Source organism: Vicia villosa, unplaced genomic scaffold, assembly GCF_029867415.1.
Source record: "Vicia villosa cultivar HV-30 ecotype Madison, WI unplaced genomic scaffold, Vvil1.0 ctg.001280F_1_1, whole genome shotgun sequence".
Taxonomy (NCBI): domain Eukaryota; kingdom Viridiplantae; phylum Streptophyta; class Magnoliopsida; order Fabales; family Fabaceae; genus Vicia; species Vicia villosa.
In genome coordinates this window covers 216383-244316 of record NW_026705557.1, presented here as the reverse complement: position 1 = coordinate 244316, position 27934 = coordinate 216383, and the positions used below count along the sequence as shown (strand labels likewise).

Here is a 27934-nt window from a genome sequence, read left to right as displayed (position 1 = left end):
AAAAAGTAATAAATAAAAAAACAAACAACGCTTTCAGCAGGAATTAGAAAACAAAATAAAAAGAGGTTAGAGGAGTTAAGTTAGTTTCATCTCCGTCCTCACCTCTGTTACTCCGTTAACCCAATGGGATTGGGTTCCAATTGCATGGCTCCTTCTCCGTCCATCTCTTCGCTTATCTCACACTCCCAACCTCACCGTTACGGTTACCGTTACAGTTACCGTTTCCCCATTCATCTCCCCACGCGCACGCAATTCAATCACACACCACGCGTCCATCAAATCTCCACAACTCCTTCTCCTCCTCCTCCGCCGGAGAAGAAATCCTTCGCCGTCGCCACCGGGGAACTCTTCCTAGGCATTGCTTCGCGTCTTATCAAAAGCAGCGGTCCTGCTTCCGATTCGGATCCCGTTGCAATGTTTGAGAATTCGAATTCAAATTCGAACTCGAATTCAAGAGTACTGATGAACGATGAGAAGGAGAGAATTGGAGCTGTTATGGAAGATGAGATTCAACCTGATGTGATTTGGGAGCAGAGAGTGAAAGACGTTGAAGCCGAACGTAATAGGCGTCTTGTAACTACTCCTGGCTTTAGTTTCTCCGCCGCTGGTCTTCTCTTTCCTTATCATCTCGGTGTTGCTCATTTTCTTATTCAGAATGGTTACATTAAGGTTCGTCCATTTTTTATTGGTTATTTATGTTTGAATAACTTTTTATATAATTTATTCCATAAGCTAGTGTTGAGAGTTTGTGAAAATAAGCTTTAAAACCGTGTTAGAAGTGCTTATGTCAGTAGATAGTTGTACTGGTGTTCGATATGAGTCTTTGTCAGACGCATATCATTATCTTCAAGTTATTTATTTATTTAAATTATTACTGGTGTTACTGTGTCAGTGTTATCATGTCAGTGCTTCGTGTGATAAGTTCAAACAAATTATTACAAATTATTATTGGAATGTTTATATAGGGACTCCAATTGGATCTTGAGGAATTAGTTTTGACTCAAAGTATATCTTGTTCATTGTGATGTGATATGTGTTTTAACTTTTATGTCTATGTCAAGTGTAAAATTGGAATCTGCTTTGCTAGGGGATAGCTTCTAGGCACTTTGGACTGTCTTTATTTCTGGGAGGGGGTTCTCTCCCTTCAATTTACCCTGGAGTGAAATCAAGACCACACCATAAAATATAAAAAAGTATAAATAACTTGAGGAGGTAGAGTTTGAACTTTGAAGGGTGGAGATTAGTGTTGCTCCTCCTCCGGTGAATTGAATTCTACACTGGAGGGAATATTTTTGCATATTTTTATGTTGGTGTACTATCAACTATGCATGAGCCGCAACCTTAATCTACTTTTTTGTTAACACTTTTATGTCTGAATTTTTTGTTTGAGTCCTGAGTTTATAATGATACTTTTGTAGCGCTATTGTATATCAGAATTTGAATTCATACTATTTAGTACTCCCTCTATCTTGTAAAGTGTAGTCATATTATAGTTGTACGTGATTCCTGAGAAAATGATTAGTTAGGTTGAATTTGACGATTATATGAGTTTCATTTATTAGAGTATTTTTTATGTAGCTAGATGGATTGAAATTCAATAAATAAGGATATATTAGTGAAAAAAATAATTAATTCTTCATTGATATTCTAATGTGAGAATTATTTTGATACAGAAAATATTGCTAATGTGACAATTATTTTAAGACCAGAAAATATTGCAAATGAGACATTTTTCTTATGAGACCGAGGGAGTACAAAATATTGTGAAATAGCGGCTATAGTTTGCGTAGCGGAATTTAAAAAAAAAACTGCTATTTTTTGCTAGCCACAATTGATAACATTGGTTCTATGATGCATGTCCAGGAAACCACACCGTTAGCTGGTTCTTCTGCTGGAGCCATTGTCTGTGCTGTGATTGCTTCTGGAGCTAGTATGGAAGAAGCCTTGATTGCTACTAAAGTATTGGCTGAAGATTGTCGAAGTCGGGGGACTGCATTTCGGCTCGGGGTATGCCTCTATTCTTGAACTGAAAGTACTTCACTTAGTTGGTCTTGCTCTTAATCTTAGTAGTCAATTCTTGTTTGCCTTCGGTCTCTTGCCCCATGGGCAAGAATCCTTTGAGCTTGAAGTGTGGATAGTCTAAAGTCTAGTTTACCTTGTTTTGAAACATGAAAGAAGGTCTGAATATTTGGAGCCGAAAAAAGTCGATAAATAGGATTTAGTTATACGAGATCATGTGTTACCTCTCCACTGTTTTTCCTGTAAAGCCATGCCACTTTCTTTGGATTCAATTGGAAATTTGAAATGGTAGAACCTATCTTGAAAGTTACTAGTATCAATTATTAGTGAATGAATGGTTTAAGAAAAACCACTTCAGTACTTTTACGAAATATAATTGTTTTTGGGATTGAACGTTGATGATATTTTTGTTATATGATATAACTATTTTTGAATTGGAATGGAATTTTATATGACCTGCAGAGCTTTATGAAAATGTGACTAAGTTATTATCCATGATGGGGAATCTAAGATTTTCTTTAACTGTGATACTATGCGTTTTTTTATATATTAAAGGAGTGTTCAAATCTCATAGTATGTTCTTATTTACAAAATAAATATAATTCCAATTTGTGGCATAATCATTTTCTCTCTATAGGCTGTTCTGCGTGATATTCTTCAGGAGTTTTTGCCAGATGATATTCATATAAGATCTAATGGAAGAATTCGAGGTAATATTGGATAGTCTGCACTTCAGCTATTTTAACTATGGAATTGGCTTCTACAATGAATTGAACTGGAAAATCTTCTCCTTATTTTTAACTTTTAGGACTAGAAAGTAACACGTACTTAAGAATTTTTTTCAAGTCCTACCATGTCTTAGTATGTACTTCTGTTGCAGTTGCTGTGACGCAGCTTCTTTGGAGACCCAGGGGTTTATTGGTGGATCAGTTTGATTCAAAGGAAGATCTCATCAATGCAGTTTTTACTTCTTCCTTTATTCCAGGGTGATTTGTCAGTGTACTATATTACCATGGTTGCATGTGATGATTTTACTCTTCATAGATGCTTAACAGAATTTCAAACTTATACTCCCTCCAGATATCTTGCACCAAAGCCAGCAACTATGTTTCGAAATAGATTATGCATAGATGGGGGTTTGACGTTGTTTATGCCACCGACATCTGCAGCACAAACGGTATTATATGTGATTGGCATGCTTCAATTTTGATGTGATTAATCTAGTTTCTTGTCACATTTTAACCTCGAAAGACATTTACTGCTTTACAGGTTCGTGTTTGTGCTTTTCCAGCAGGTCTAATTGGATTGGAAGGGATAGGGATTAGTCCAGACTGTAATCCCGAGAACGCGTCTACCCCTCGTCAGGTAACTCTTAGTTTTGTGACTTAGCATAATAATCTTCTTAATGACAAGTAGACGAGTGATGAGTATTTTGGGTTGAATCGTTTCAGCTTTTCAGTTGGGCACTTGAGCCAGCAGAAGACGTAATGCTTGACCGACTCTTTGAGCTTGGATATCTCGATGCTGCTGTATGGGCAAAGGAAAACCCAGTTGAAAAAATAGTTCAAGATGATACTCCTACTCCTGCATTTGGAAATAGCATTGCAGAACAGCGCGTTACGGGTTAAAGATACATGAGGAAACAACAAATCGGATTCAAGTATGCTATCCTTGAAAGAGCATCACTTTAGCAAAGAAAATCATGGCGGGAGGTCTACGGTTCATAACTTCTAAGTGTATACATATTTCTTTCATATATTTACTGTAAATCGAGATAGAATTCTTGCTGTGGACAAGAGGGAATTGAAAAGAAGAAAAAAAGTATAGATATTTTATTTAATTTAAATTTACACAATAGGGTGGTAATGTAGTAGATTTAAGTCTCTGATTTATTGTGGATTACAAATAAATAGAACTTATATCCAATTTACCTATGAATAACAAAGTTAAGGCATATGAGTTTTCTCTGAACGGATGTCCTATGATACTTGGAATCTAATTTGAGTTTTATTACCCTTGATTATGTACTTGGAGACAATTGTGAAATAAGGGGACATTTGGAATAGTTTTATTTGAATTTATTTTAGGCTTAAATGCAGTTTTGACTTTCAGTTTTTTTTTTTCATCGAAATAGTTACTTTCTAATTTTTTTTCTTTCAATTTTTAGGTCCCTTCTTTTGAATTTTCTTGGGATTTTTTTTGGGGCAATATCTTAATAAACGCCTTGATACTTTTAGGCACCCGACACAATTACTTCTACGAAAGTAGTTTAAAATGTTTTGTAGATGTACATCTGAAATATTCTGCTATATTTTAAACCAACTACATTTCACTCCAAAACTCCAAATTTTTGTGTGCAATAGAATAATACAACAAAATATTGTACATCAAAATAGTGACATGTCTACTCAATCTTATATAATACATCAAAATAATACATCATCCCAATAGTCATATGTCATACACATTATCAGAAAACAGTACAACAATGTAATAAAAATACAAACATTAAAATAATCAGCACGGTCACTACTGTGTGTGTCGGACAACATCTGCATCCTCTCCTCTGCTTCTAGCGTCTCCTCTACGTCTACCACCTCCTCTGCCTCTACCGTCTAATATCCCACCTTTCCTAGCGCTAGACTTTACCAAGCCTGAGTTTGGCCTTTCAAAAATTTCAAAGTCTAAGCCTGGTCTGTGGCCTATTAAAGGCTTATTTTTAGGCCTAAGCTTGACCTTTTCGAAGGCCTGTTTGGCCTAAGAGCCTACATAAAAGCCTATTTTATTTGAGCATTTGTAAATAAGAAATTTAACGAATGTTTAAATAGACTAACAAATTAAAAGATCAATAAGACTAAATGTTTATTTGCGTTGACTTATTCAAGTTTACCTATTAACATAAATTTTGTGATACTATTTGTTTGAGAGAATGAAAACAACTAATGACATTGTTCATAAGGTTTTTGCAGTTAATTTTCATCAGTTCTTCGAAATGACTAAGCTTGATTTTTGTATTTAAATTCAAAATATAAATACTATATTATAATAATAATTAAACTACTCATATATACTTAAATAGGTCGGCCTAATAGGCTTAAAAGACTTTTTGTATGGCCTGTGGCCTAACCTTTTTAGCTAAATAGGCTTTTAAAAAAGCCTAGGGTTTTCTATTTGAAAAAAAAGCCCAACCTAGTCTGGGCCTGTGTAAGCTAGGCCGCAGGCCCCTGTTTGTTGATCTTCCCTATTCCCACCACTACCCGGTGCGATGTCTGTGGTACACCAGTGCCCCATGTGCCACCTCCATAATGTCATCCAGTATACGTTTGGCACCAGACCCTTCAGGAAAAAACCTCCCTCAATGACTGCCCACCCAATCTCAACTATCTGACGACGCGAGGTAGCACATTCTGAGTATGGTCCAACTGAGGTTGTTGCTCTTGTAATATCTCCTGATGAGTTGGTATGGGCGGTGATCTCGCTGTAGTGGGGACCATATAGGAGTGTGAGATAGTGGAGAACCATGTGATGTACCCATCGACACAACTCCAGTCTCTCTCTGCTCTGGTCGCCTGAGCCTCGTCTCGAATCATGTGGTTCTGATAGTCAGCAAATATCTCATCTATCTGCCTACGAGTCAAGCCGAGAGAAGCGGAGACAGAGGGTGGCGGGGTATATTCTAACAATAGCCGAATTGCCGCATGACGCGCTCCGAAAGATATGGAACAATGATGGTCGAACTGCATGCAAACCATCCAGAGAATAGTGCAATGTCATCAAACGGGCGCGTCTCGCGGTGAGATAGACTTTGTAAGGGTCTACCGTCTGGTTCCCTCTCGTGGGAATGAAGGCATAAGCACATGGCCAATCTTTGATGTACTCGGCACATATCCCCAGCCAACTATCATCGGGAAGTGCTGTAATATCCACCCCTGAAATGAAAATAAAAAACACTATGATCAAACATTATCACGAATATAGAATGAAAAGTAGTGAAAAATATTAGAAGGATATATGATTATTTTCCTTTAGCATGACCCTATCAGCTGCCTTATTTTCCTTGCAAGTCCTTGTGTTATGGACTTGCATTCGCAGAATTTTACAGTTGCAAAGTGAATAAAATTTTTTCACAGTTTGTGGATAGAGAGAAACTCTACAAAAAAATATTCTTCTTTCTCCTTTTAAGTTTCTTCAAACTCTAACTCACCTTTCTTCTCAAATTTTCTTTCTTCTTCCTTTCATTATCATTGTGTAGCGATAAAGAATTATTCAAAGGATTGAATTTAATTCCAACATTTATATTAAAGATTAATCTTCTCATACAAATTTTTATATATCTTTCTCTTTTGATGAATTCTTGAACTTTTTTTTATATGTCTGTCTTTCAAAACTTTTAGCTCATTATCTTTGTTTTCATTATTTATCTTGAAAGGAGGCGAGTAAGTGTTATCATTATCTTTGAAAAAAATGTGGATGTATTTGAGAATTTTGATTCATCTTATTTAATTTTGATTTTATATTTTGTGTAAGTAAAAACATGACATTGAATCATGGATAATTTGATTAGTTTTGTTTGCTATGGGCCTTTTCTATATTTAATCGTAAACATGATATTATCTTTACTTCAAGATTTTTTTTTGTCTTTTTCTATTAGATAATCTATAAAGTTGATGCAATGTTATAAGTAGGGGTAATGTTTACACCAATTTAATTTATAATATTTTTTCCTTCTTTGAACTGTTCACTAAATTAATTTCTTATTATTAACTTGACTTATTTGCATTATAAAGTGGTTGGATAGGGCCATAACTTAGAATAGAATGACCGAATTTTCTCCTTTATATAGCTCTCGTACTTAACCTTTTGGTTTTTATTTATTTCTTTTGAATTTTTCTTCTAAAATTTTAAAAACAGTATAATTTAGTTTTTTTCCTAACTTTTCTTATTCCAATTTATGTATTTCAATTTCAATTTTCCATTTCAACTACCTGAAATCGGGGCTATGATATGATTTGTGGATAAAGGAGAAAACACTCATGGAATATATGCCTAGAGAGAGAAAAGTTTATTTTTAACAAGATTTACACTAATTTTTTAAAAAAAACATATACGCGTTAATACAATAAAAAAGCACACAGACAAATACGGAAGTGGCCGTCGCCCATCGGAATGCTGGTAAGAGAAAAAAAATAAGAAAAAGAAAAATTCTTAACTCACCTTATAGTCTTTTACGTACTATCAAATTGGCAAAAATACGTCCATATTTATATAGATATATCTATGAAAGTATTTTTTTGTTTAACTTTGTTTTGTTCTGTACGAAAGTATATGCAATGAAAGCATTAAAAGATAGTGAAACTTGGGATTTTTTTAATTAATCGGGAAAATCTCAAATTAATTTCTCAATTAAGTTGAAAAAATTCCAAATTAATTGATAAAATCTCAAATTAATTTCTCAATTAATTGAAAAAATTCATAAGATAACTATGTTTTTAACGCTTTCGTAGATGCGACAATATTGAAATTTCGCGTAGTATATAAAAGATGCATAGGTGCGTACCGGAGTCAAAAAAGCTCTAATTGACCCCTTTTTTCTAGGCCCCTAAATAAATATTTTTTGGCCCTATTTTTAAAGCCCCTATTGTTAGGACTTCAAAATATAATATAATTTGTTTGAAATTAAATAGTTTGAAAATATAAAAATTCGACTTTTCGAAACATCAATTTTTTATCGAAAATATAAAAGTCGATTTTTTAAGAAAAAAAATCAATTTTTGTCGAAAAAATATAAAAAATTGATCTTTTTGAAAATTAAACCGATTTTTTATGGAAAAACACAAAGTCAGTTTTTTCGGTAAAAAATGATTTTTCTCGAAAATATAAAATTTTGATTTTTTTTGGAAAAAAAAAACAAAAATTTTCCGAAAATATGAAAAATTGACTTTTCCAAAAAAATAATTTTGTCGAAAATACAAAAATAACTTTTTCAACAAAAAATTTATTTTCGGAAAAAATATCAAAGGTCAATTTTATTGAAAAAACTCCAATTTTTTATTGAAAATATAAAAAATCAAATTTTTAAATTGACAGCTCTACTCCTATACAAGAAAAAGAATACAACTTTGACTAAAATATTTTTATCTATGTCTTGATTGTATTGTTTTTATTATAAATATGAACGTAACGTAAATTATTAACTTATGGTTTAATTATTGATAATATTTATTTATATTTATATATTAATTAATAAAATTAAATTAAAAATAAGTAAATAATATTAACCAAAAAATAAAAAATAAAAACAAATTTGATAATTGAGTAAAAATATTAAATACAGGAGCACCAGTTTGAATATGTAACATCCTACCAATTTATTTTTAATAAGCTGAACTCAAACTATTGACTATTCAACCAAATAAATATAGAATAAAAAACATTTACTTTGCAATAAATTATTATAAAACGGAATGAATAATATTATTGAATTCAGTAAATTAAAATTAAAAAAATTGTTACCATAAAAAAAATTGAAAGTAAACCAAACATTAAAATGGTTTATTTCCATTTATAATTCCAAAAATTCTATAATAAAGAATAAAGTGGTCCCTTGACCCTATCCTATCAGTTCCTTTCAAACTGAAACTAATATTCACTACTACCCGTAATATTCACCAATTTGGATTTCTCTCGCTAATCTCCATCTAAATCACCATTACCATATCATCAACATCATCATCATCATCATCATCAACATCATCATCATCATCATCATCATCGTCACCATCAGGTTCCGCCGCTGCATTCGCCTCTCTCCATCTTTTTTCGTTTCAGTCTTTTTTCGTTTTTTCTCGTAATTGCACTATATGAATGCAATGTTGATGATAAATTTATTCTATTATTCTATATAATCGTGTTTTTTTTCTGATTCTAGATGTATTTTTTTCCTCAACATTGCATGCGGTTGAGAATGATATACTGAATATTGATACTTATTGTTTCGTTGAAATTACAGAAATTGCATTCGGTTGTGAAATTTGAATTATGGCTGGAGATAATGTTGTTGATCCTTTTCCCAAGCTGGGAAGTGTGTATAGACCGTCGAGTCGGAATGTATCCGACTCGGAAAAAACTGGTGACTCTAAGGTGATTTCAGTTTCAGTGCCTTGGTGTTCTCGGAATTCTTGTTCAAATGCATGGAGAAATCCGAATTTGATTCGGAAGATAATAAAGAAGAGTGATAGTGGATTAGGACTGGTTAACAATAGTAATAGCATGTTAAAGAAAAGCGGTTTTCCAAAGAATGATCTTATTAATGGGAGTGTAAATGGAGTTTTGGATGACGGAGAGTTACCTAATTGTGTTGAAGTTGATATAGATCCATCCAAGGATTGTAACTATGGTGAATGCGATGATGAAGGAATAGCGAAATCGCATTCTGACAACAATGATGATGAAATTGTTGATAGTGGATCTGATATTGTGTTTGATAGTGATGACGATGATATTTCTTTAGATGACACTGACTCCGACACGGGAGAGAAGAGCCACGAAGGATCGAAGAAGAGCAAGTGGTTCTGGAAATTCTTTGATAATTTGAGTAAACTGAGAGTAGATGAGATGAACTCACAGGCATTACGGTGGCACTGTCCGGCATGCCAAGGTGGTACTGGGGCTATTGTTTGGTATCATGGGTTGCAGCCGCTTCTGAATCATGCTAGGACAACTAAAGTTAGGAGGGCGAGATTGCATCGAGCGTTTGCTGAAACTTTGGAGGAAGAGTGCTCTAGGAGAGGAGCTCCGTTGATGAGGTTTGGTGAAGCGTATGGACTATGGGAGGGTCTTGATAAGAAAGTCAAGGATCATGAAATCGTTTGGCCCCCAATGGTTCTCATCATGAATACAAAATACGAGCAGGATGAAAACAACAAGGTGCAATATATTTTCTTGTCTCTAATTTGATGAAATGTGTATATGGTTTTAGTCCTTTGTTATTTTCTTCAAATTTTTCATTTGTGGTTTAAATTCGCTGAGCTGAATTGCAGTGGACTGGAATGGGGAACCAAGAACTCGTTGATTGTTTCAGTGACTATGCTGCAATGAAGGCTCGACACTCGTATGGTCCACACGGGCACCGGGGGATGAGTGTTTTGATTTTTGAAGCATCGACAGCAGGTTATTTAGAGTCTGTGCGGCTTCACAAGCATTTTAGAGAGCAAGGAAGAGACAAGGAAGCTTGGAATCGTTGTAAGAAACTATTTGTCCCAGGGGGAAAACGCCAACTTTATGGTTACTTGGCTTCTAAAGAAGATTTGGATGTTTTCAACAGACACTCTAGAGGTCCTTTTTCCACTCTTAATTATCCTTTTTTATTCTATGTCCAGTAGTTCATCTTTTGTGGAAAGATTAGAGGTTGAAATCATTTATGATGAATTTGATGACAGGACTAAATTTCTTAACTGTTTTGGTAGTTTAAGAATTCTTAGATGTCATACTTCACTGTTTTTGTCGAAGACACGTTGTTAGGTGTTATTGTTTGTTTGTTTTTGGAAATTGTTTTTCTGTCTTAGTTTCTATGTAATATTTGGAATAAATGTTGATGTCTTGCTGATATATGATATATCTATGATTGTTTAGGAAAGTCAAAATTGAAGTTTGAAATGAGATCATACCAAGAGATGGTTGAGAGCAAGATAAAGCACATCAATGAAGATGGTCAACAGCTGGGCTTCTTTAAGGACATGATAGCTAAAGAACAACTCAAATCGAAAGTCTTCGAAGACACTTTATGTAAAGTAACTGACAAGTTACGCAAAACAACCGAAGAAAACCATGTTGTGAGAGAACGAACTAAAGAACATCATCAGCAAAACAAGGAGGAGGTAATGCTATGAAAATAAAATTAGATCAAGATTATTCGTCTGATGCGCATTGGTTTGCCTTTGAACATGCTTGATTTCTTGGTTATGGTAATTGTTTTCTGAATAGTGATGCAAGATATACTTCTATGAGTGATTTCATCATGTTATAAATCCTTTTTTAGATGGATGCACAAGAAGCTTTTTTCCTTGAACAAATGCAAATCATTCATCAAGCAATAGCTGCAAAGGAAGATGTGTTTGCGAAATCGCAGCAGGCAAAACGAGAAGTGATATCGGCTAATGGAGATTATTCTGCGAAAGAGGACAGCAATAATATGTAATATTCTCACATTCCCTTATTGTACACTAACTGAAGCATGTTTTAAAATTTATGATCCATATAATTGTTCTTTTATCGCATGTTAGCTTTCTTTTTGTCACATTCGGAGTTCTTAACTAAATGGCCATCATGTAAGATTCAATTCTTGATCTTTTCTGAAGTAAAACTCAATCTTCTTTCAACAGAATGGCAAATATTTCTAGTCTCGTGAAGTCCCAAGATAAAGAGATGGGGCATTTCGAGTTAGAGAAAGACAATATCTTAAAAATGCATGAAGAAAAACAGTTGGCTCTGAAGAAGAAGCAGTGGCAAGAGCAGCTTGAACTTGCAAAGGAATTGGAAAATGAACTCACTCAGCTCATGAAAAAGCATGCTTTAAACCAGTGTCAAGAAGAAAGCTGTCAAAAATAAATGAGAAAACAAGCACAGAATTGGTAAATTTTGGTTGAGTTTAGTTTAAAAGTTGAAAAGTGTCAGATGGTTAGGCCATCACCAAGGTTTTGATCCCATTTTGACTAGTTGTAGTAATGTTTTCTTTTGTTGCAACTGTTACTTTGAATATATTATTCATCTGTTGAGATGATAGATTCCAAATAGTATTGACAATTAAGGGAATAATAATACACACATTATAGTACTTTATGGTAGTTATACAGGAAATAACTTCCTGCAACTTCCTGCGGTAGCAATTACAAACTGCAACAGCAGTTATACATACACAATTAACTGTAAATAACCACTAGGATATGAGAGCCTAGTCTCTCCCAAACCAACCCAACCAAATACAAACAGAACGAGAGACTTTCTCATTCTTTATTCTGCTTATATACTTGACATCTAATTAAATCATTTGGGCCTAACTTACGCGGTCTTTGGGTCTACGCCTAACATACACATTAGTAATTGGAGGTCTGCTAACATAACATAAGATTTATCAGTTGTAATGCAAAAATTAATATTGTTTCTCATTCTTAAGTCCCACATTGGTAACGGTAAGGCAAGAGGAATAACAGTAAAAGTAACAGGTAGGATTTATTCATCTAATAACCCTTAACTATATGAATTATCAAAATATAACAGGTTACAGGTTTATCAATTTTGTCATATAATTCTAACAAAAATATATCACATGAACAACTTACAAAATATACTAAGATTTATGTTTGCATGTTTCTATGATGGGATTATAAAACATTAAGGTCTTTTCACTCAACTTAACGATTGTTCAAAGAGAAAGTACAAACTTTTACAAAATGTGCATTAAACAAAATATTATGTATGTAATGAATTTGGTATAAATATATGAACATAAAATTTTGAATAATTATAATCTATGTTTTATTTGAGTAAAGCACAATAGACTATAAAAAAAGATATTGGCATTTCATGTTCCTAAAGCAAAATTATAGTTTATGAAGACGACTGTTACGGTAGTCCAGATCTCTATCATGATATTATTATCATGATAATATTATTATGTTATTATTAAATTTTAAGATAGGAGTTGTCTTTGTCAACTATTAAAAATACTTTGTCTTTCATACCTAAAAAGAAATGAAGATAAGAAGGGAATAAAGTTACTTTGACTTTTATGCCTAAAAAGAGATGAAGATGAGAAGAGAATAAAACTACTTTGGTTTTGCCTAAAAAGAAATGATATTATTGTAAGCTTTACAGCTCAAAGGAATCATCTATGTATATGTTTGGATTGGCTTCTACAAGATCCAAAAGCACTTCTAGTGCACTTCAACTTGAAAATTGGTTTTTTTTCTTGTTTGGATATTTTTTCAAAATCAATTCTTCTACTCCAAAAGCAATTCTAATAGAAGCTTCAATTCCTAACTTTTGAGTTTAGTAGAATCAATTCTACATATATTATATATTATTTATTACAACTTTTTAAAAATTTCCTTCTTTACCCTCTTTAATTCTTATCAATTACTTCTTTTCTTTTTTATTTGTATTAGAATCTATTACGATTTTGGTAATTATCCAATTCAAAATGACTTTTGTTAAAACTATCCAAACAACATTAATTGATGACAATCACTTCTATATCATTGTATCCAAACATAAATCAATCATTCTAAACTCAATTCTGTTGAAATTAATTCTACTAAGCTCAATTCTTCCGGAATCAACTTTGTCCACCGCCGATCCAAACACACCAATATCATTCATCTTGGTATTATTAAGTGTATTATTAAGTTACGTTGACTTTGGCTTTTGCTTTTTTTGCTTTGGCCATATATAAGGGCAATTTTGTCCTTTAAATAAATTTTACTAGGGACAAAAATATATTTATATATTGTACAATATTACTATCTCCGTCTCATAAAAAGTGTCTTATTTAAACAATGCATGGTTCTTAAGAGAAGTATTAGATGTGTTGATTTTAATAATAAAATTAATATTATTACTAGAATATCCCTATTACTTGTAGTTAAAAGAATATTTGAATACATTGAAAGTTAATAAATAAATGTATAGTAATGAAAAATAATAATAAATGTTGAATTCATACTGTAAAACGACAATTATTTTGAGACAGAGAAAAAATGCAAATAAGACATTTTTATGAGATGAAAGGAGTAATAGAAAGAAGAGAGTGAAAAAATAAAAGAGTATTTTTGTATATTAAATAAGTTGCAATTAGGAGTGGGAATAGGCCATACTTACTAACGGGGACCTACGGCTTAGCCTACACGGGCCAAAAACAAACCATATTTTTTTAAATAGAAAATGCTTAACCTTTTTTATAAACTTATTTAATTAAAAAGGTTAGGTCATATAAAAAGCTTTTTAAGCCTATCAAACCAACCTATTTAAATAAATATGAAAAATATTATTTATATTTTATTGTGTACTTTTAATTAAAACATAAAAATAAAGCTCAGTTATCTTCAATTATGAAAATAAATAGAAAAATTCTCACGAACAATGTGATATGTTATTTTCATAAATTCTCTCAAACAAATAGTATTATAAAACGTATGTTACTAGATATACTCAAATAAGTCAAAGTAAACAAATATTAAATCTATTTGATATTTTAATTTGTTAGTCTATTTAAGAATTAATTAAATTACTTATTTATCAATGCTCAAATGAAATAAGCTTTTAAATAGATTTGAAAGCCAATCAGACCTTCAAAAAGGTGAGATTCGGACCTAAAATAAACTTATAATATTTTGACAAACCAAACTAATTCGGCCCAACCTATTCTCATCCTCTACTTACAATAAAGACAAAAAGTTGTCTCACGTTTTGAACTCGGATAACTGGTTTTTGTTCTCTCAAGTGAATAATGAATAATTTTTAAATCAAAAGACAACTCGAAGAAAAAATGGCGCCGCTAATGGTGGATAGCATAAGCAGTTTACCGGATGAAATCCTCTGCCGCATTCTCTCTTTACTCTCCACCAAAGAATCAGTTGCCACAAGCGTCTTATCCAAACGGTGGACTCATCTCTGCCACCATGTTCCCAATCTTCAATTCTCAGACATCACAGTCAACACACTCCCATCCATTCTTCTCTTTAACCAGTTTGTTTACTCCCTTTTACTCTCCAGAGACTCCGCCGCCGGTTCTAATTTCGTCAACACTTTCCGTCTCCACATTCGATACGATACCTTTTATTTTGCCTATAATTTCGGATTTCCCAATATAACCAAATGGATCAATTTCGTCGTTCAACCCAAATTCACACTCAAAAATCTTAGTCTCCATTTCAATGGCTTCAGTGTTGAAGACCTTGATCAAATGAACCCACCCAAATTACCTTTAAGCATCTTCACGTGCAAAACTCTTGTAAGTCTCAGTCTCCGTTGGTTCAAGGCGGACGGTTATTCTTTTTCTTCAAAGGGATGTCAACTTCCTTCACTCAAGATCCTTCATTTGGAGTTACTTTTTTTCTCGGATTTTCCAGATTTTCTGTTGCTTCTTGCTGGATCTCCATTGCTTGAGGATTTGTTAGTTTCACAATTATACTTCTTAGGCGTCATGGAAGATGCCGTGGAAGATGATTCTGATTCACAAGATTTCAAAAGCTTATGCCTACCCAATTTGACTAGAGCAGATTTGGCTCAATGTGGTTGTTCATGGTTTCCGATTAATGCGCTTTCTTCCTGTGTGTCTCTCTGCATACAAACATGCAGCTTTTACATAGAAGACGACGTAGTCTCCAAGGTACGTTTGATTATGATGCATACTAGCTGTTTGATTATTATGCATACTAGCTGTTTGATTATTTGAATACTATAAACCATTGTTTGATACTGTGTCTTTATATACAATTTAGATGAAGCAGTTTCCTGTTTTTCATAACTTGACCGACTTGAAGCTCCACAATAATTGGGAATTGGCACTAAAGGTGCTCCACCTATGCCCTAAGCTTCAAAATCTTCAACTTTATCAGGTTTGTTAACTTTACGAATTCTATTTGCCTTATTTTTTTCTTATCACATCGTTATGTTAAGTTTTATTTTATGTGTTTTGTATTATAAATAGGACTCATTGGAGGCAATATTGAATGGAGAAAATAATCAAGAAAACACGACGGAACCTGAATTTGTTCCACAATGCATTTCATTATACCTTAGAACTTGCACTATTCGGAACTTTTTAGGTCTACAAGGTGAGCTTAAGTTGGCAAAATATATTTTGAAAAATGGGAAAAATTTACAAACCATGTCAATCTGGGGCATATGGGAACTACCTGAAATAGAAAGAGAGTTGTCTGCGTGCCCGAAGGCCTCTGCAACATGTGAACTTTCGATTATTTATAACAGAGCTTAGGTAAGTAGTATATGTAACTAAATGTTTCTACTTGTTGTTTCGTTAGCTTTTACTATGCACTTTCTTGATTTGGTGGTTTGAACTTTGAACTATAGGCTATTATGATTTGTGAAGGTCATGAATTTGGCTCAACTGCATAAGTTAAGAAAAAATCATCTTTAAATGATTTAGTTAGTACTTGTCTACCTGTTTATTTATACATTTGTTTATTAAACTTGTTTATGACTACAATTACATCAATGCTTATCTATTTATTGCCACTTGTATGCTAAATCCAGATTGGTTGCATAAACACATGATAAGAGACGCGTCCAGAGATTATATAAGTAGTTGTTTTCTTATGGGAATACTTTTGTCTTTTGATAGAAAATACTGTTTTTAGTGCTTTATCAAATATCACTTAGTTCTAAATGATCTTTTTGAAGATTTGGTTTTGCTGTCGTAGGTTACCGGATAGTTAAGGTTTTACTTTTATGTACATTTGGTAAAAGGTTAGAGTTTGAGAAAAGAGAGATTCATAACAGAATTTTGTTATTCTGTATAGTAGAATACTCTTGATGATTCTAACTAGTTAAATGTGAGTTTTTACACAGTGTGATTATCTAACTGACTTTCTTGGACTTATGTGACAACAGTAACTAATTGTAACAAACAGCAAGGCGTAAAGACTACTAGTGAGTAATAGTTGCTCCTAACTTCCTCAAATCTAAGGTGGTTGACCGAGTTTACACTTGTCAAACATGTTTGTCCCTGTATGGTAACACCCTTCTAGAATTACATTTAACATCCCTTTATGACTTTCTTGATCAGCGCCTTGGGGTGGTAGCCGGGCTCTAGAACATTACTGCCACGGCTACTATCAACCCTAGCCCAAAGAAGGAAAAAAACTGCCTAAAGCAGGTAGTTCATTAGCCATACATAGTGGAGGGGATGGGGGTCAACCTCTTTCATGACCCATGACCTTGCTACTATTTCTTATAACATTTGATGTCCTACCTGTGGCTCAAATCCTCCAACCAACTTTGATGAAGTGATTCCTTTGGTTTCCACTTCAACATCCAGTTATTTGTCTCAGCTCTCTCTAGATATGTCTAATTTACAACACCTAGTTTGTTTTATATACCAAGTAATAAGGACTGTGTAGTTTATGTATTACATTTATCTCATTTTCAGAGTCTCAGTACTTTTATCAAATGTATAATCAAAGACGCGTATAAGGTGTGTACCATGAGAAAATATGGTCTATCCATGCACTTTAGCTTTGAGCCATTTTATACATCGCTAGGTAGAAGATGGAGACTCTTGAAGAACTAGTTAGTAGAAGAGAGACTAGGTTGATTGGCATTATATGCATCTGTTATTTAGATTATGAATTTGCAAAATTTACTTGCAGTTTGTTTTGGAATAATTTGAAAAATATTACAGGTGACATTTGAAAATATGATTGCCAAATGGAGAAATGAAATTTTTTGAAAGAAAAAATAATTTTGAAATTGTCTCGAAGGAGAATATTATGGTGGAGAAAATTAATAACAAGTATTTGTGATCAATGTGTTTTTGCTTTAACAGCAGAACAATTTGTAAAGTTTGAGAATATTGTATTTGTTTTTGGATGCCAAGTTTAAATGAGAAATTTACTCTCAAGAAATTTGGTTTTTGGTTTTCAGATTTAACCCCATTTGTATGAGCTTAACTGCAACACTGATTAGAAACATCATGGCTATAGAATGCTCAATTTCATTAATTTCTAATGTTGAGGGGTTCAAGGATTATTCCCTCTAACACTTTTCTTATCGAGTGAAAAACAGCGTGAATCGCACTCAAATATTAAACGGTGTGACTTACATAAATTTCATTTGATAAAAGAGTGTTCCTAACAATGTCTATGCTAATATATTGATCTTACTAACTTAGAGATGATTATTTTCTTAACTAAGAAAATAATCAATTCTCTTTGATTTGGAGATACTAGTTAAACTACCCGTGTGTTGCGCGTGTGTTATTAAATAATATATTTAATTTTTATTTATCTTTGTTTTATTATAACAATATAAACGTGACATTTTATTTAAATACAATTTTAATATATTATTTTTAATGTTTATTTTATCTATTTTAGAAGTTATATATTAGTTATATTTTATATTTATATCTTTAGAAATTATGTATCAATTAAATTTTGTTAAATAAAAATAATAGTATATATTAGTTGAATATAAATTTAATAGTAAATAAAGTTATAAAAATTATTAACAATATTAGTTGAATGTTATAAAAATTATAAATAATATTAGTTAGAAGTAATATTAGTTGGAGCAAATTCTTTCCAACTCTCAACATTCCATTGGTGGTTCACTCTGCAGAGAAGTTTCACACGATCACTGTGGTGCATATCCATAATGTTGTATCGTATGATAAATGTTTTTGCAGTCCAAACAGCTTCATCGTCGGGGTTGGGTTCATGTTGGAGACCCAGATATGGTCTCCAATAAAACTGCATAGGAATAAAAAATATTTTTTTAGATTATTTAGAATTTGGTTGATATTAAAAATAAAACTCGTAGAATATGAATAGTTTAGTGGTAATACATCCTTCAGTTGAAGGTGATCCAAAAGTTGGCGATACAGCAAGATACTTCCCCTAGGGTTTTTGCCGTAATCCATCCCTTTAACACAGAACCTTAAACAAAATGAGAGAAAATAAATTATTTACATGGCACATGTAGTGGTCGTTGTTGTCAAGGGCTAGTATTGGCATTCTCCACCAACCCCATACTTGGAGCAAGAACACGCATCCATAAAATGTGTGAGCCATATAAAAAGGCGTTCAAAGGAGGCCTGTGTGCAAGCCATAAAAAATTTTCACATGGCACAAAATGTTGATTTTAAAGTATATCGCACCAACGCAGAGAGGTACATAATTCTGGGTGTGAACCCTGATTGTGCATTCAGGTTGTCTGCATCATACAGGAAGAGAAGTGATTGTTAGGTGATAGGATCTATTTCTTAAGAACACGTGCGTTAACACCAATATGTCTCAAGATCATCGAAAAGCTAAGTTATGATCTTATATGTCAAGAAATCTTACCTCTTGTGAGCAATGATCCGTTGTTAAAGGTGAAAACAATAATATATCATATCGTTACAACATAAAACTATACTTCATCTTATATAAAGACGTGGGTAGCGAAAACCAAGGCAATTAAAATTGGGTGTGGAAATTGGGAGGACTCCTACAAACCACTTCCATGTTTCTTGACTGCGCTTCGGACTTATGCTCCTGATATGCTTCTATTTTAGAAACACTACCATCGCATGCTCCCGACGGAACATTGTCCAAGGAAATGGCATATTCCATCTACTATTCTGGGTTTTTCAACCTTTCATAAGAGGATTTGCATATTGCAAACCAGTTCTTCAAATAGATGGAACTTGGTTGTACCATAAATAAAAAGGAACCCTATTGATGGTTGTTGCACAAGATGGAAAGAGTAATATTTTTCCAATTTCATTCGCTCTTGTGGAAGGTGAAACTGCTGAGGGTTGGAGTTTCTTTTTCAGGAATCTTTGAATATACTTTGTTCCCCAACCTGATCTCTGTTTAATTCCCGATAGGCATGCTTCCGTTGCGAGTGCATACAACAATCCAGCTAACGGTTGGCACAACCCACCTTCAATGTATGTCAATTTCATGTGGGAGATCAAGGATCAGTTTCTTCGGAAGACTCTTGTCAACGCGGGATTGCTAGATGGAGATTTCGACTGGAGAACATGTTTCTCGAAGGATTAGAGTTCGAAGAAAAAATGGCTTTCAATGGCCATTTCCGAGAATGTTATTTATGGTGAAGATGCCTGAAATCGAAGCTGAATCGAGATAGGTTGTCTTCAAGACTTAAGTGTTTTTCTGAAATACGAGAGTACTGAAACTTGTAGTATTTCGTTGCATTCTCACTAAAGAACACGTTGCCACGTATCGAAAGAGGATTCAGGCGGGAGGATTTGAATTTCGAAATATTCTGTATAACCCAACGAGGACAGATGGCGCCCCAGGGATTCGAAACGCATGCATGTGAGCAACGTGGCATTTCGTTGGCGTAGGACCGTTAGGGTCGAATTAGTATAAATAGGGGTCTTAGTATCAGGATCCAGGGTGTTCATTTTGTACAAATCACTCAAGTATCAAGTGTTAAGAGAAAGAGTTCGCTGAGAAATGTACGTATGACACCACACTTTAAATATGTTTGTATTTCTATTTACAGAATCGAAATGTCTTTAAATTTCATTTACTTTTTCGCCTAGTCTTTCCTTTGATTCAAGTGTCTTTATTTCTTCCGACAAGTTGTTACATTCTTGCACTTTACATTTCTGAAATTTACATTTCCTTTACATCTTCGTCAAAGTTCTATTTACTTTTATAACCAGTTTATTTTCAGTTGTGTACTTTGTTAGTTTATTTCGCAAGTTATTTATATATTCATACCATAACCAAGTTTTCGAAGCAAAACCAAAGACCAACGAACATGAACCAAATTATCTTGAAAGACAACTCTTTGACTATGTCCTAGGATCAATCTAGTCGATCCTACGAGTAACCAAATTATATTTATACTTTGGAGGACTAGCGGTTGTTTACCGGAAATCACCGTAAACAGGGATATGCATTAACTCAACCAACATTCCACCATTATCATTGTAAAATTGTATTGTCAAATCCGGATGCAGGCAGGTGGATTGATAATCTTGCCAAAAAGAAATAGACTAGGGCTTAAGACAACGGGAAACAATGGGGTCACATGACAAAAAATCTTGTGGAATCGATGAACGGTGTTTTTAAGGGCATCTGAAACCTTACAATTACTGTGCTGGTGTGATCAACCTATTTTATGATGGCTTCGCTATTCGCAATAAGAGGTGAACGATGGCATGCAGTTACAAAATCAGGGCAATTGTTCAGTGAAAGTTGCATGAAATTTATGAAAGAACAAATTTCCAAAGCCAATAGCCAACATGTTACAGCTTTTGACGGATTCAACCGCACCTTCGGTGTCAAAGAAACGATTGACCATAATGAGGGGCTGCCAAGATAAGAGTATCAGGTTCTACTACAAGAAAGTTGGAATTCTGGAAGATTCATACACTCATACAGGCGCAGCCAATCAAGGAGTTTTTAGGACAAATGCATATTTAATTTACTTTCACAAAAAGGATCATTAAGACTTTTTTGTAGGAAACTAAGATTTGATTTGAATTTATTTGTTCTATTTTGTGTGAAGATCTTGCAGCTGATTCAAAAAGGAGAAAATTGGATTTATTTTAGAGTCCAAGCCCATACTGCAAGAGTCTATAAATAAGGACTTGCTAAACCTAGTTTTGCAAGCATTCACAAAAGGGAAACCGTGGGTGCAATAAGGGTTTAAGTTTTGAGGGGAGTTCAAGTTCTTCGTGTGTTCTTTTTGTCTGTCACTCATGTATCTTTTGATACATTAAGGTGGACTGTTTGTTCTCACTCTTGAAGCTTTTAAGCAAGAGAGTTAAGTATTGTTCTTGGTTCGAGCTTTTAAGAAAGACCAAGTATTGTTTATTTAAAAATGTAATCTTTCTATTTTATTTCTTCTGGTCATAAGGTTTGTGATTTTTTTTATCATTGCGGTGATTGGAAGTGAGATGTCGATTTCTCATATCTAGATGTTGATTTCTAGGTAGAAGTAGCATTGGGTAGTGATTAGGAGAAAAGTTGTAAACTAGGATTATTTAGGATTTGAACTAATACTGCTAACAGTGGATTTCCTTCCTGGCTTAGTATCCCCTAGATTAGGTGTCGTTGCACTTAATAATTTATTGTGTTCTTTATCATTTTGCAGTTTATTTCTGTTTTGATAATTGTGTTGTCAGTCAACAGATGCTATAACATTTGTCTTGACATCTGTTTTGTAAGTGCCAGAATTTCAAATAGATAACAACCTTTATCCACAATTGGTTCGCAACGTATCTCGGGCGGCATTGGATTTTAGTTTTCAAGAAGTCAAACAAACGGATACATAAAGTGATATCGTTTTTTTTTTTTGCGCAAATACATAAAGTGAGTTATAAATGTTAGAGGTGACGATAATTGTCATTCTCAAATTGTTTCGGGTTTGCTCGATAAGGGAGAGAGTGACTACCAATTTTGGTTGTCGTCATCTTATACAAGAGATGAAGACGCATATGGAATCATATACAAAGCTATAAGGGAACAAATCAAATTACGATGCAATTATCAATGTTCTGGATCCCTTTCTTACGGGTCTGGCTCCGCTTGAAAAATGGATGTGCTTTTCGAAAATGGAACACCTTATAGCAAATGCTTATGATAGGGTGTGTATTTCTTTAACACTATATGGTTTCTCGAAAAAATTATTTCTACTTAGGAGTAAGTCATCTCAAAATTCATATGAATGTATCATGTGCATTGGTTGGCAATAAAAAAAACAACATTTTGTTCAGCTTTATTTGAAATCAAAATATCATATACCAAAGACATCGCTGAAGTGGACGGCACATTTAACACAAGATGTTGAAACTTGGTCAGATCACTTTTTAGAAATGATGGAAAAGTTCATCGAGTTGAGCGACATTGAAAGAGAAGAAAATAAGGAAAGATCGAAGAATGTCGGAGAAATCCATACTGAATTCTCTCCTGCGATATCCAAAAAAATCGGAGAGTTGTCAAAGTCGAATATCGTTCACCCTCGATTGACAATGGAGGAAAGATACAATTCACCGTGCTTGAACTGAAGACGGATGATGATTTAAAGATTATGTGGAGTATCTTCTATCGTTATTCAACAAAGGGTCTGATTGAAGTGGATGCGATAATTCAAAAATTAGGCGAAGATATTATAAGGTATTGCAAGTTGCAACGTCCCAAATCACTCGTTTGTAATGACATGTAATGTTAGATTTATAGAATGTTTATCTATGTAATGTTTATTTTGATGTTAAACTATGTTTCTTATTTCAATTCTGCCATTGTTTCGATCTGTTTATGGTTTGAACTAAAAGTGCATATTCCAGAAATGCATCTCTAAACACTCACAGAATAATTAACTAAGGGAATTACGAAGATACATCTCTGAAACAATCTTTAAAACATACAGAGATGCATCTCCATATTAAATTTTAACAGAATAAAGATTTCTCAACATTTTCATCTCAGGTGTGTGTGAAAAAATACGACCGAAGATGCATATCCAAACATTAAAGACATTTGAGGTGTGTGTGAAAAAAATACGTCCGGAGATCCATATTCAAACATTAAATACATTCGAGTCTTCTCACAGTGGTACAGGAGAAAATATATATACTATAGTTAGTGTGTTACCTATAATATTTGATATAATTTCACTACCCTAAAACCACTTGAAATCATACAAATGCATCTTTATCTTCCACTATATGTACATGATTAGTAAAATTCACGAATTTCTAACTTCCAAATTAGTTTGTGGTCGTCTTAGTTCTTCCCAATTTTCTGTAATTACTACAATTGTGATTTCTAATTGTCTATTTTTGCTTGATATATTTACTCATGGTTTTTTTTTAATTAACTCAAGCCTATTTTTTCCATTCTTAAATACATATGTAAGTGCTTACATGAGCCTGACAGTTAATCACTAGCAATTCAACTGGGAGAGCCAGAACGCACTAATTAAAAATAGCAAGCAGATACAGTTTCTATTACTTCAAATTTGATTGCATCACATATTTCTTAAATGACAATGGTCTTGGCTGACAATATAAGTAATAAATCACGTGATAAGTAAATTAGCACAAGATAAAAATCAATGTCAAACATCAAATTTGGCTTTCTATTAGCCTGAGATGAGATGTCTTGAACATTTTAACTGAAAAATAGCTCGTTCTAGAATCTAGCTTAAGCATAATAGTTCAGGCTTGCTTTCTTCTTTGCTTGGACTTGAATTATACCTTCATTGAAGTCCTCGTGGTTCACCTATATTAAGAAAAAAAGATACATAAAAGGATATTCCCACATCAACAGATATTTCATCAATTTATCAGCATGCTTAACGTAAAATTATGATTTAGCAGCGCTGTGAAATATAATTAAAAGTCTACGTGTTAATTGTTAAACTCAATTCTTAATTGCGGTGTGTTCATAGGATTTTTTGTGCTTGGAAAAAATTATTAAAAAATAGATGATTTAGGGTGTTCAAATAAGTTGTTAGTACAAGTTTGAAAGAAAACAAACCTCTGTTGCATCACGGCGTAGAGCCAACATGCCAGCCTCAACACAGACAGCCTTCAGTTGTGCTCCATTGAAATCATCTGTGGACCGAGCTAGCTCTTCAAAGTTTACATCGGGGTGAACGTTCATCTTCCTTGAATGGATCTGAAATATCAATGTGGAAGCAGTCATCAAATATTATTTTCTAGGTACAATAAAGAACAAAGCAGATAAAGTTTTCAAGATTTCACACCTGTAGAATTCGAGCTCTTGCTTCTTCCGTTGGATGAGGAAACTCAATTTTACGGTCCAATCGACCAGAACGCATGAGGGCAGGATCAAGAATATCTGCACGATTGGTTGCTGCTATCACCTGCAATTTTCAAGAATAAATTAAAGCAGCACTTTAATCACTTACATCCTAACTGAACAGAAAACCAATATATTTGGTTCCAACTTCTAAAACTAATTAATCGCTATTCAAGATGTTAAGGCAAAGGTAGTCACAGAAGCCTAAACACGGCAATTAAGGGCATATGAACAATTATGCAAAACCCAAATACAGTAATCATCTATGAAACTTTCCATTATCACTTCAGTGTGAAAAATATTACTATCGAAACAAGAAAAATTAAAAACAAACCTTAATTCGGTCATCACTACTAAAACCATCAAGCTGATTTAGCAACTCCAACATAGTTCTTTGTACCTCCCTGTCTCCACTCACTTCGCTGCAATCAGTCACAATATAAATCATAAGGTTGTTGAAATTCTACACTTGTTTTTCGACATACTAAAGTATTACACTTGAACAAATAAACACATGCTACCACAGAATGGGAGGAAAAAGGAAATTTGGAAGTTGATCGAAAATTGTGCATGCTTGAGTAATACCTATCAAATCGCTTTGTACCAATTGCATCAATTTCATCTATAAATATAATGCATGGTGACTTCTCTTTTGCAAGTTGAAACGCATCACGAACAAGTTTTGCTCCATCTCCAATGAACATCTGTACAAAATTTCAGTTGACATCATCAAATATTAATCCAAATGCAAAGCATGTGAATACAATTTATACAAACAACAAAGAAGGGAGTTCAATGAAATAGAGGGACTGAGCCTGACTATTTTGATGTGTTGGACAGTTAGTAAAAGCATCTGAACTAGATAACCAAGCTCGTTTGTTTTCAAAATAAAGAGTATAAGAAATAGATGATTCCTTGTAAAAGACACAACTTAAGATAACGAAAAACAGGCCTCAGTGTACAACTAAATATAATATAAAAAATAAATAACTCCTTGTACAATCAGCGGGGGGCAGGCCATTGACATGCATCGTAGAAAATGATAGCCAAGAAAACTCAACTCAAGATAAAAAAAAATCAGGCCTTATTGTACCATTATTTAATATTATAATTGCATTAGAAAATGATGGAGGAATAAGGGCACAAACAAGTAATAACTGAACCATAAATCATGCTTAGAAATATATATAATGGACAAAGAAAAAAAGATTTAGATGCTCGTACCTGGACCAGCTGAGGACCTGCTAACTTCAGAAAAGTGGCATTTGTCTGTGCTGCACAGGCACGGGCCATTAAAGTTTTCCCAGTCCCAGGTGGGCCATATAAGAGCACTCCCTTGGGAGGACGAATTCCTAACTTCTGGAAGCGCTCCTTGTGGGTCATTGGCAAAACAATGGCTTCAACTAATTCTTGGATCTGTTACCAGCACCAATGTTATTATCTAGCTGACCTCAAATTCATTAAAACAACAGAAGGGCTTCAGTAAAATGTGATAAAATTAAAATTTACCTGCTTCTCTAATCCACCAATGTCGTTGTAGTCTTCAGTTGGCTTTTCATCAACTTCCATGGCCTTAACTCTAGAATCATACTCGGAAGGCAGAGTATCCAAGATTAAATAACTATCTTTGTTTACACCAACAAGATCCCCAGGTTTTAGCTTGTCAGGGTCGACAAGTCCAACAACTGGAAGAAAGATTGTCTGCATTACAGTCAAAAGAAAACATCATTGAGTTAAGGGTTGCATTAGATTGTAACAAGTTATACCAAGAACTACCCTTCAATACCTAACTAATGAATTCATTAGTATTAACTAAAGGACCCTAAATTTTTTTACAAGAAATACAAGTAACAAACAATATTGAAATGGATTCGTTTTTCTTAACCTAAGAAGCACATGCTCTGACACGGTTATAGGACACCGCAACATATATGATAGTATTAGAGTTTCATTTATCCATATATTATTTAAAGAGTCAAAAATATTCTAATAAAAAATAATGTATTACTTCCATTACCATACATGTTTAACCCTTTTAGATGTGTCAGATTTGATCAAGAAATGTATAAGGTACACTGATGCGAAGAAAAAAAACTTTTTTATGAAACACTTGTCTGGATTGCTGTCCAACATGTGTTGTATGAGTGTCATTTGAGTCCGGACACTGATTCTAAGAGTGTCGAATCAAAGAAAAAAATCATTTTTCTGGGGAACACTAGTCTTACTTTTACTTGACTTTTCCAACACTTGTCGTACAGATGTTATAAAAGTGTCGGACACCGCGAAACGCCAACTGCCTACTCCTAGAGGTTTGCGTGCTTCATAGTAAGTATTTAACTAAGCCCCTAAAAATTTATAAGAAATACAAGTAACAAACACCTGTCGGGTAGATGTTTTTAGCACAACACATTTCCCTTTCCTTTGTGAATCAAGATCAATATTAGCACCATCTTCTTCAGCCTCATCTTCAGGATTCATTTCCAATATCTAAATACAAAAGAGTATCATATCATAATCAATAAAAATGTAGAAAATTAATAACAGCCAATAACTCTAATCAATTCAAGAATATTCATTCATTCATAATAATACAAAACCCTAAAACAGATTCAGTGACATATAAACCCTACTCAAAAGTAATCATCTACCTCAACAATATTACCAACAAGGTAGGGTAATTGTTTGTTGAGCTTAATTTTCTCCTGATTCTCTTTAATCTTCTCTTTGTAAGATTCCAATTCCAGATTCGTTCTCTGCAACTCTTCCTACATCCACAATCGAAAAAAGTGTCGCAAACCCTAACACAATAAAGTTACGGAACTAGAAAATTGAAAAGAGAGAGGTAAGAAAAATGGAACCTTGAGGATGCGAATCTCGTTGTCGAGAAGACGGGAAGCTCTGACGATGTCGTCGGTGGTCATATTCGCCAACTGGTCGTCTTCGAAGTTTGCGTCTTCCACCATTGCGCTCGCCATGTCAGTTGCAATTGGAAGTTTGCTTCAGATCAATCGAAAAGGGTTGAATTCAACAATCGCAGATTAGGGATTTTGATAGAGAAAGTGTGAATCGGTGGTGATTTTCTGAAATAAACACTTGTTTTTTTTGCTTTGTGTGATAGGCAAGAAAGTAATAAAGTTTTGGGCCCAATGTGAGTGTGAGCCCATTTAAGGGGGTGATCACAATTCACAAGCCCAATTATACTTTAGAATCTTAGATTTTGTTATGCATAAAAAAATCTTAGATCAAAATAGGATAATCTTTTGTTTTTGGATTTTTATTAAATTTCAAATAAAATATTTTGGTAAAATTTTGTCATAAGATTTTAAGATTACACTGTAAATGCATAAAAAAAATGTTAAAATAAGAGAATCTCATATAAAATGTAAATG

The 27934-nt window shown here is 33.6% G+C and overlaps 4 protein-coding genes across 4 annotated transcripts; 3 read left to right on the top strand and 1 right to left on the bottom strand.

Moving 5' to 3' along the window:
• The first annotated feature begins 31 nt into the window (after positions 1–31).
• Positions 32–4053, top strand: LOC131634290 (uncharacterized). The gene is made up of 7 exons (XM_058904938.1): positions 32–669; positions 1864–2007; positions 2657–2729; positions 2900–3005; positions 3100–3196; positions 3289–3384; positions 3471–4053. Exons 1-7 carry the CDS (start codon positions 124–126, stop codon positions 3645–3647), a joined length of 1239 nt encoding a protein of 412 aa, XP_058760921.1. The 5' UTR covers positions 32–123; the 3' UTR covers positions 3648–4053.
• A 4616-nt stretch (positions 4054–8669) lies between these two features.
• Positions 8670–11839, top strand: LOC131634302 (protein SUPPRESSOR OF GENE SILENCING 3-like). Its single transcript, XM_058904958.1, has 6 exons — positions 8670–8803; positions 9029–9945; positions 10059–10353; positions 10651–10895; positions 11057–11211; positions 11400–11839. The coding sequence occupies exons 2-6, from the start codon at positions 9058–9060 to the stop codon at positions 11623–11625; spliced, it is 1809 nt and encodes a 602-aa protein (XP_058760941.1). The 5' UTR covers positions 8670–8803; positions 9029–9057; the 3' UTR covers positions 11626–11839.
• Positions 11840–14477: 2638 nt separating this feature from the next.
• Positions 14478–18008, top strand: LOC131634296 (FBD-associated F-box protein At5g56370-like). The gene is made up of 3 exons (XM_058904949.1): positions 14478–15403; positions 15516–15632; positions 15725–18008. Exons 1-3 carry the CDS (start codon positions 14561–14563, stop codon positions 16010–16012), a joined length of 1248 nt encoding a protein of 415 aa, XP_058760932.1. The 5' UTR covers positions 14478–14560; the 3' UTR covers positions 16013–18008.
• A 5780-nt stretch (positions 18009–23788) lies between these two features.
• On the bottom strand, positions 23789–27648 carry LOC131634298 (26S proteasome regulatory subunit 6A homolog). Its single transcript, XM_058904951.1, has 10 exons — positions 27404–27648; positions 27194–27310; positions 26925–27032; positions 26055–26246; positions 25770–25961; positions 25131–25249; positions 24880–24967; positions 24490–24609; positions 24261–24401; positions 23789–24002 (listed from the first exon to the last, which is right to left on the bottom strand). Exons 1-10 carry the CDS (start codon positions 27518–27520, stop codon positions 23925–23927), a joined length of 1272 nt encoding a protein of 423 aa, XP_058760934.1. The 5' UTR covers positions 27521–27648; the 3' UTR covers positions 23789–23924.
• Positions 27649–27934: the final 286 nt, after the last annotated feature.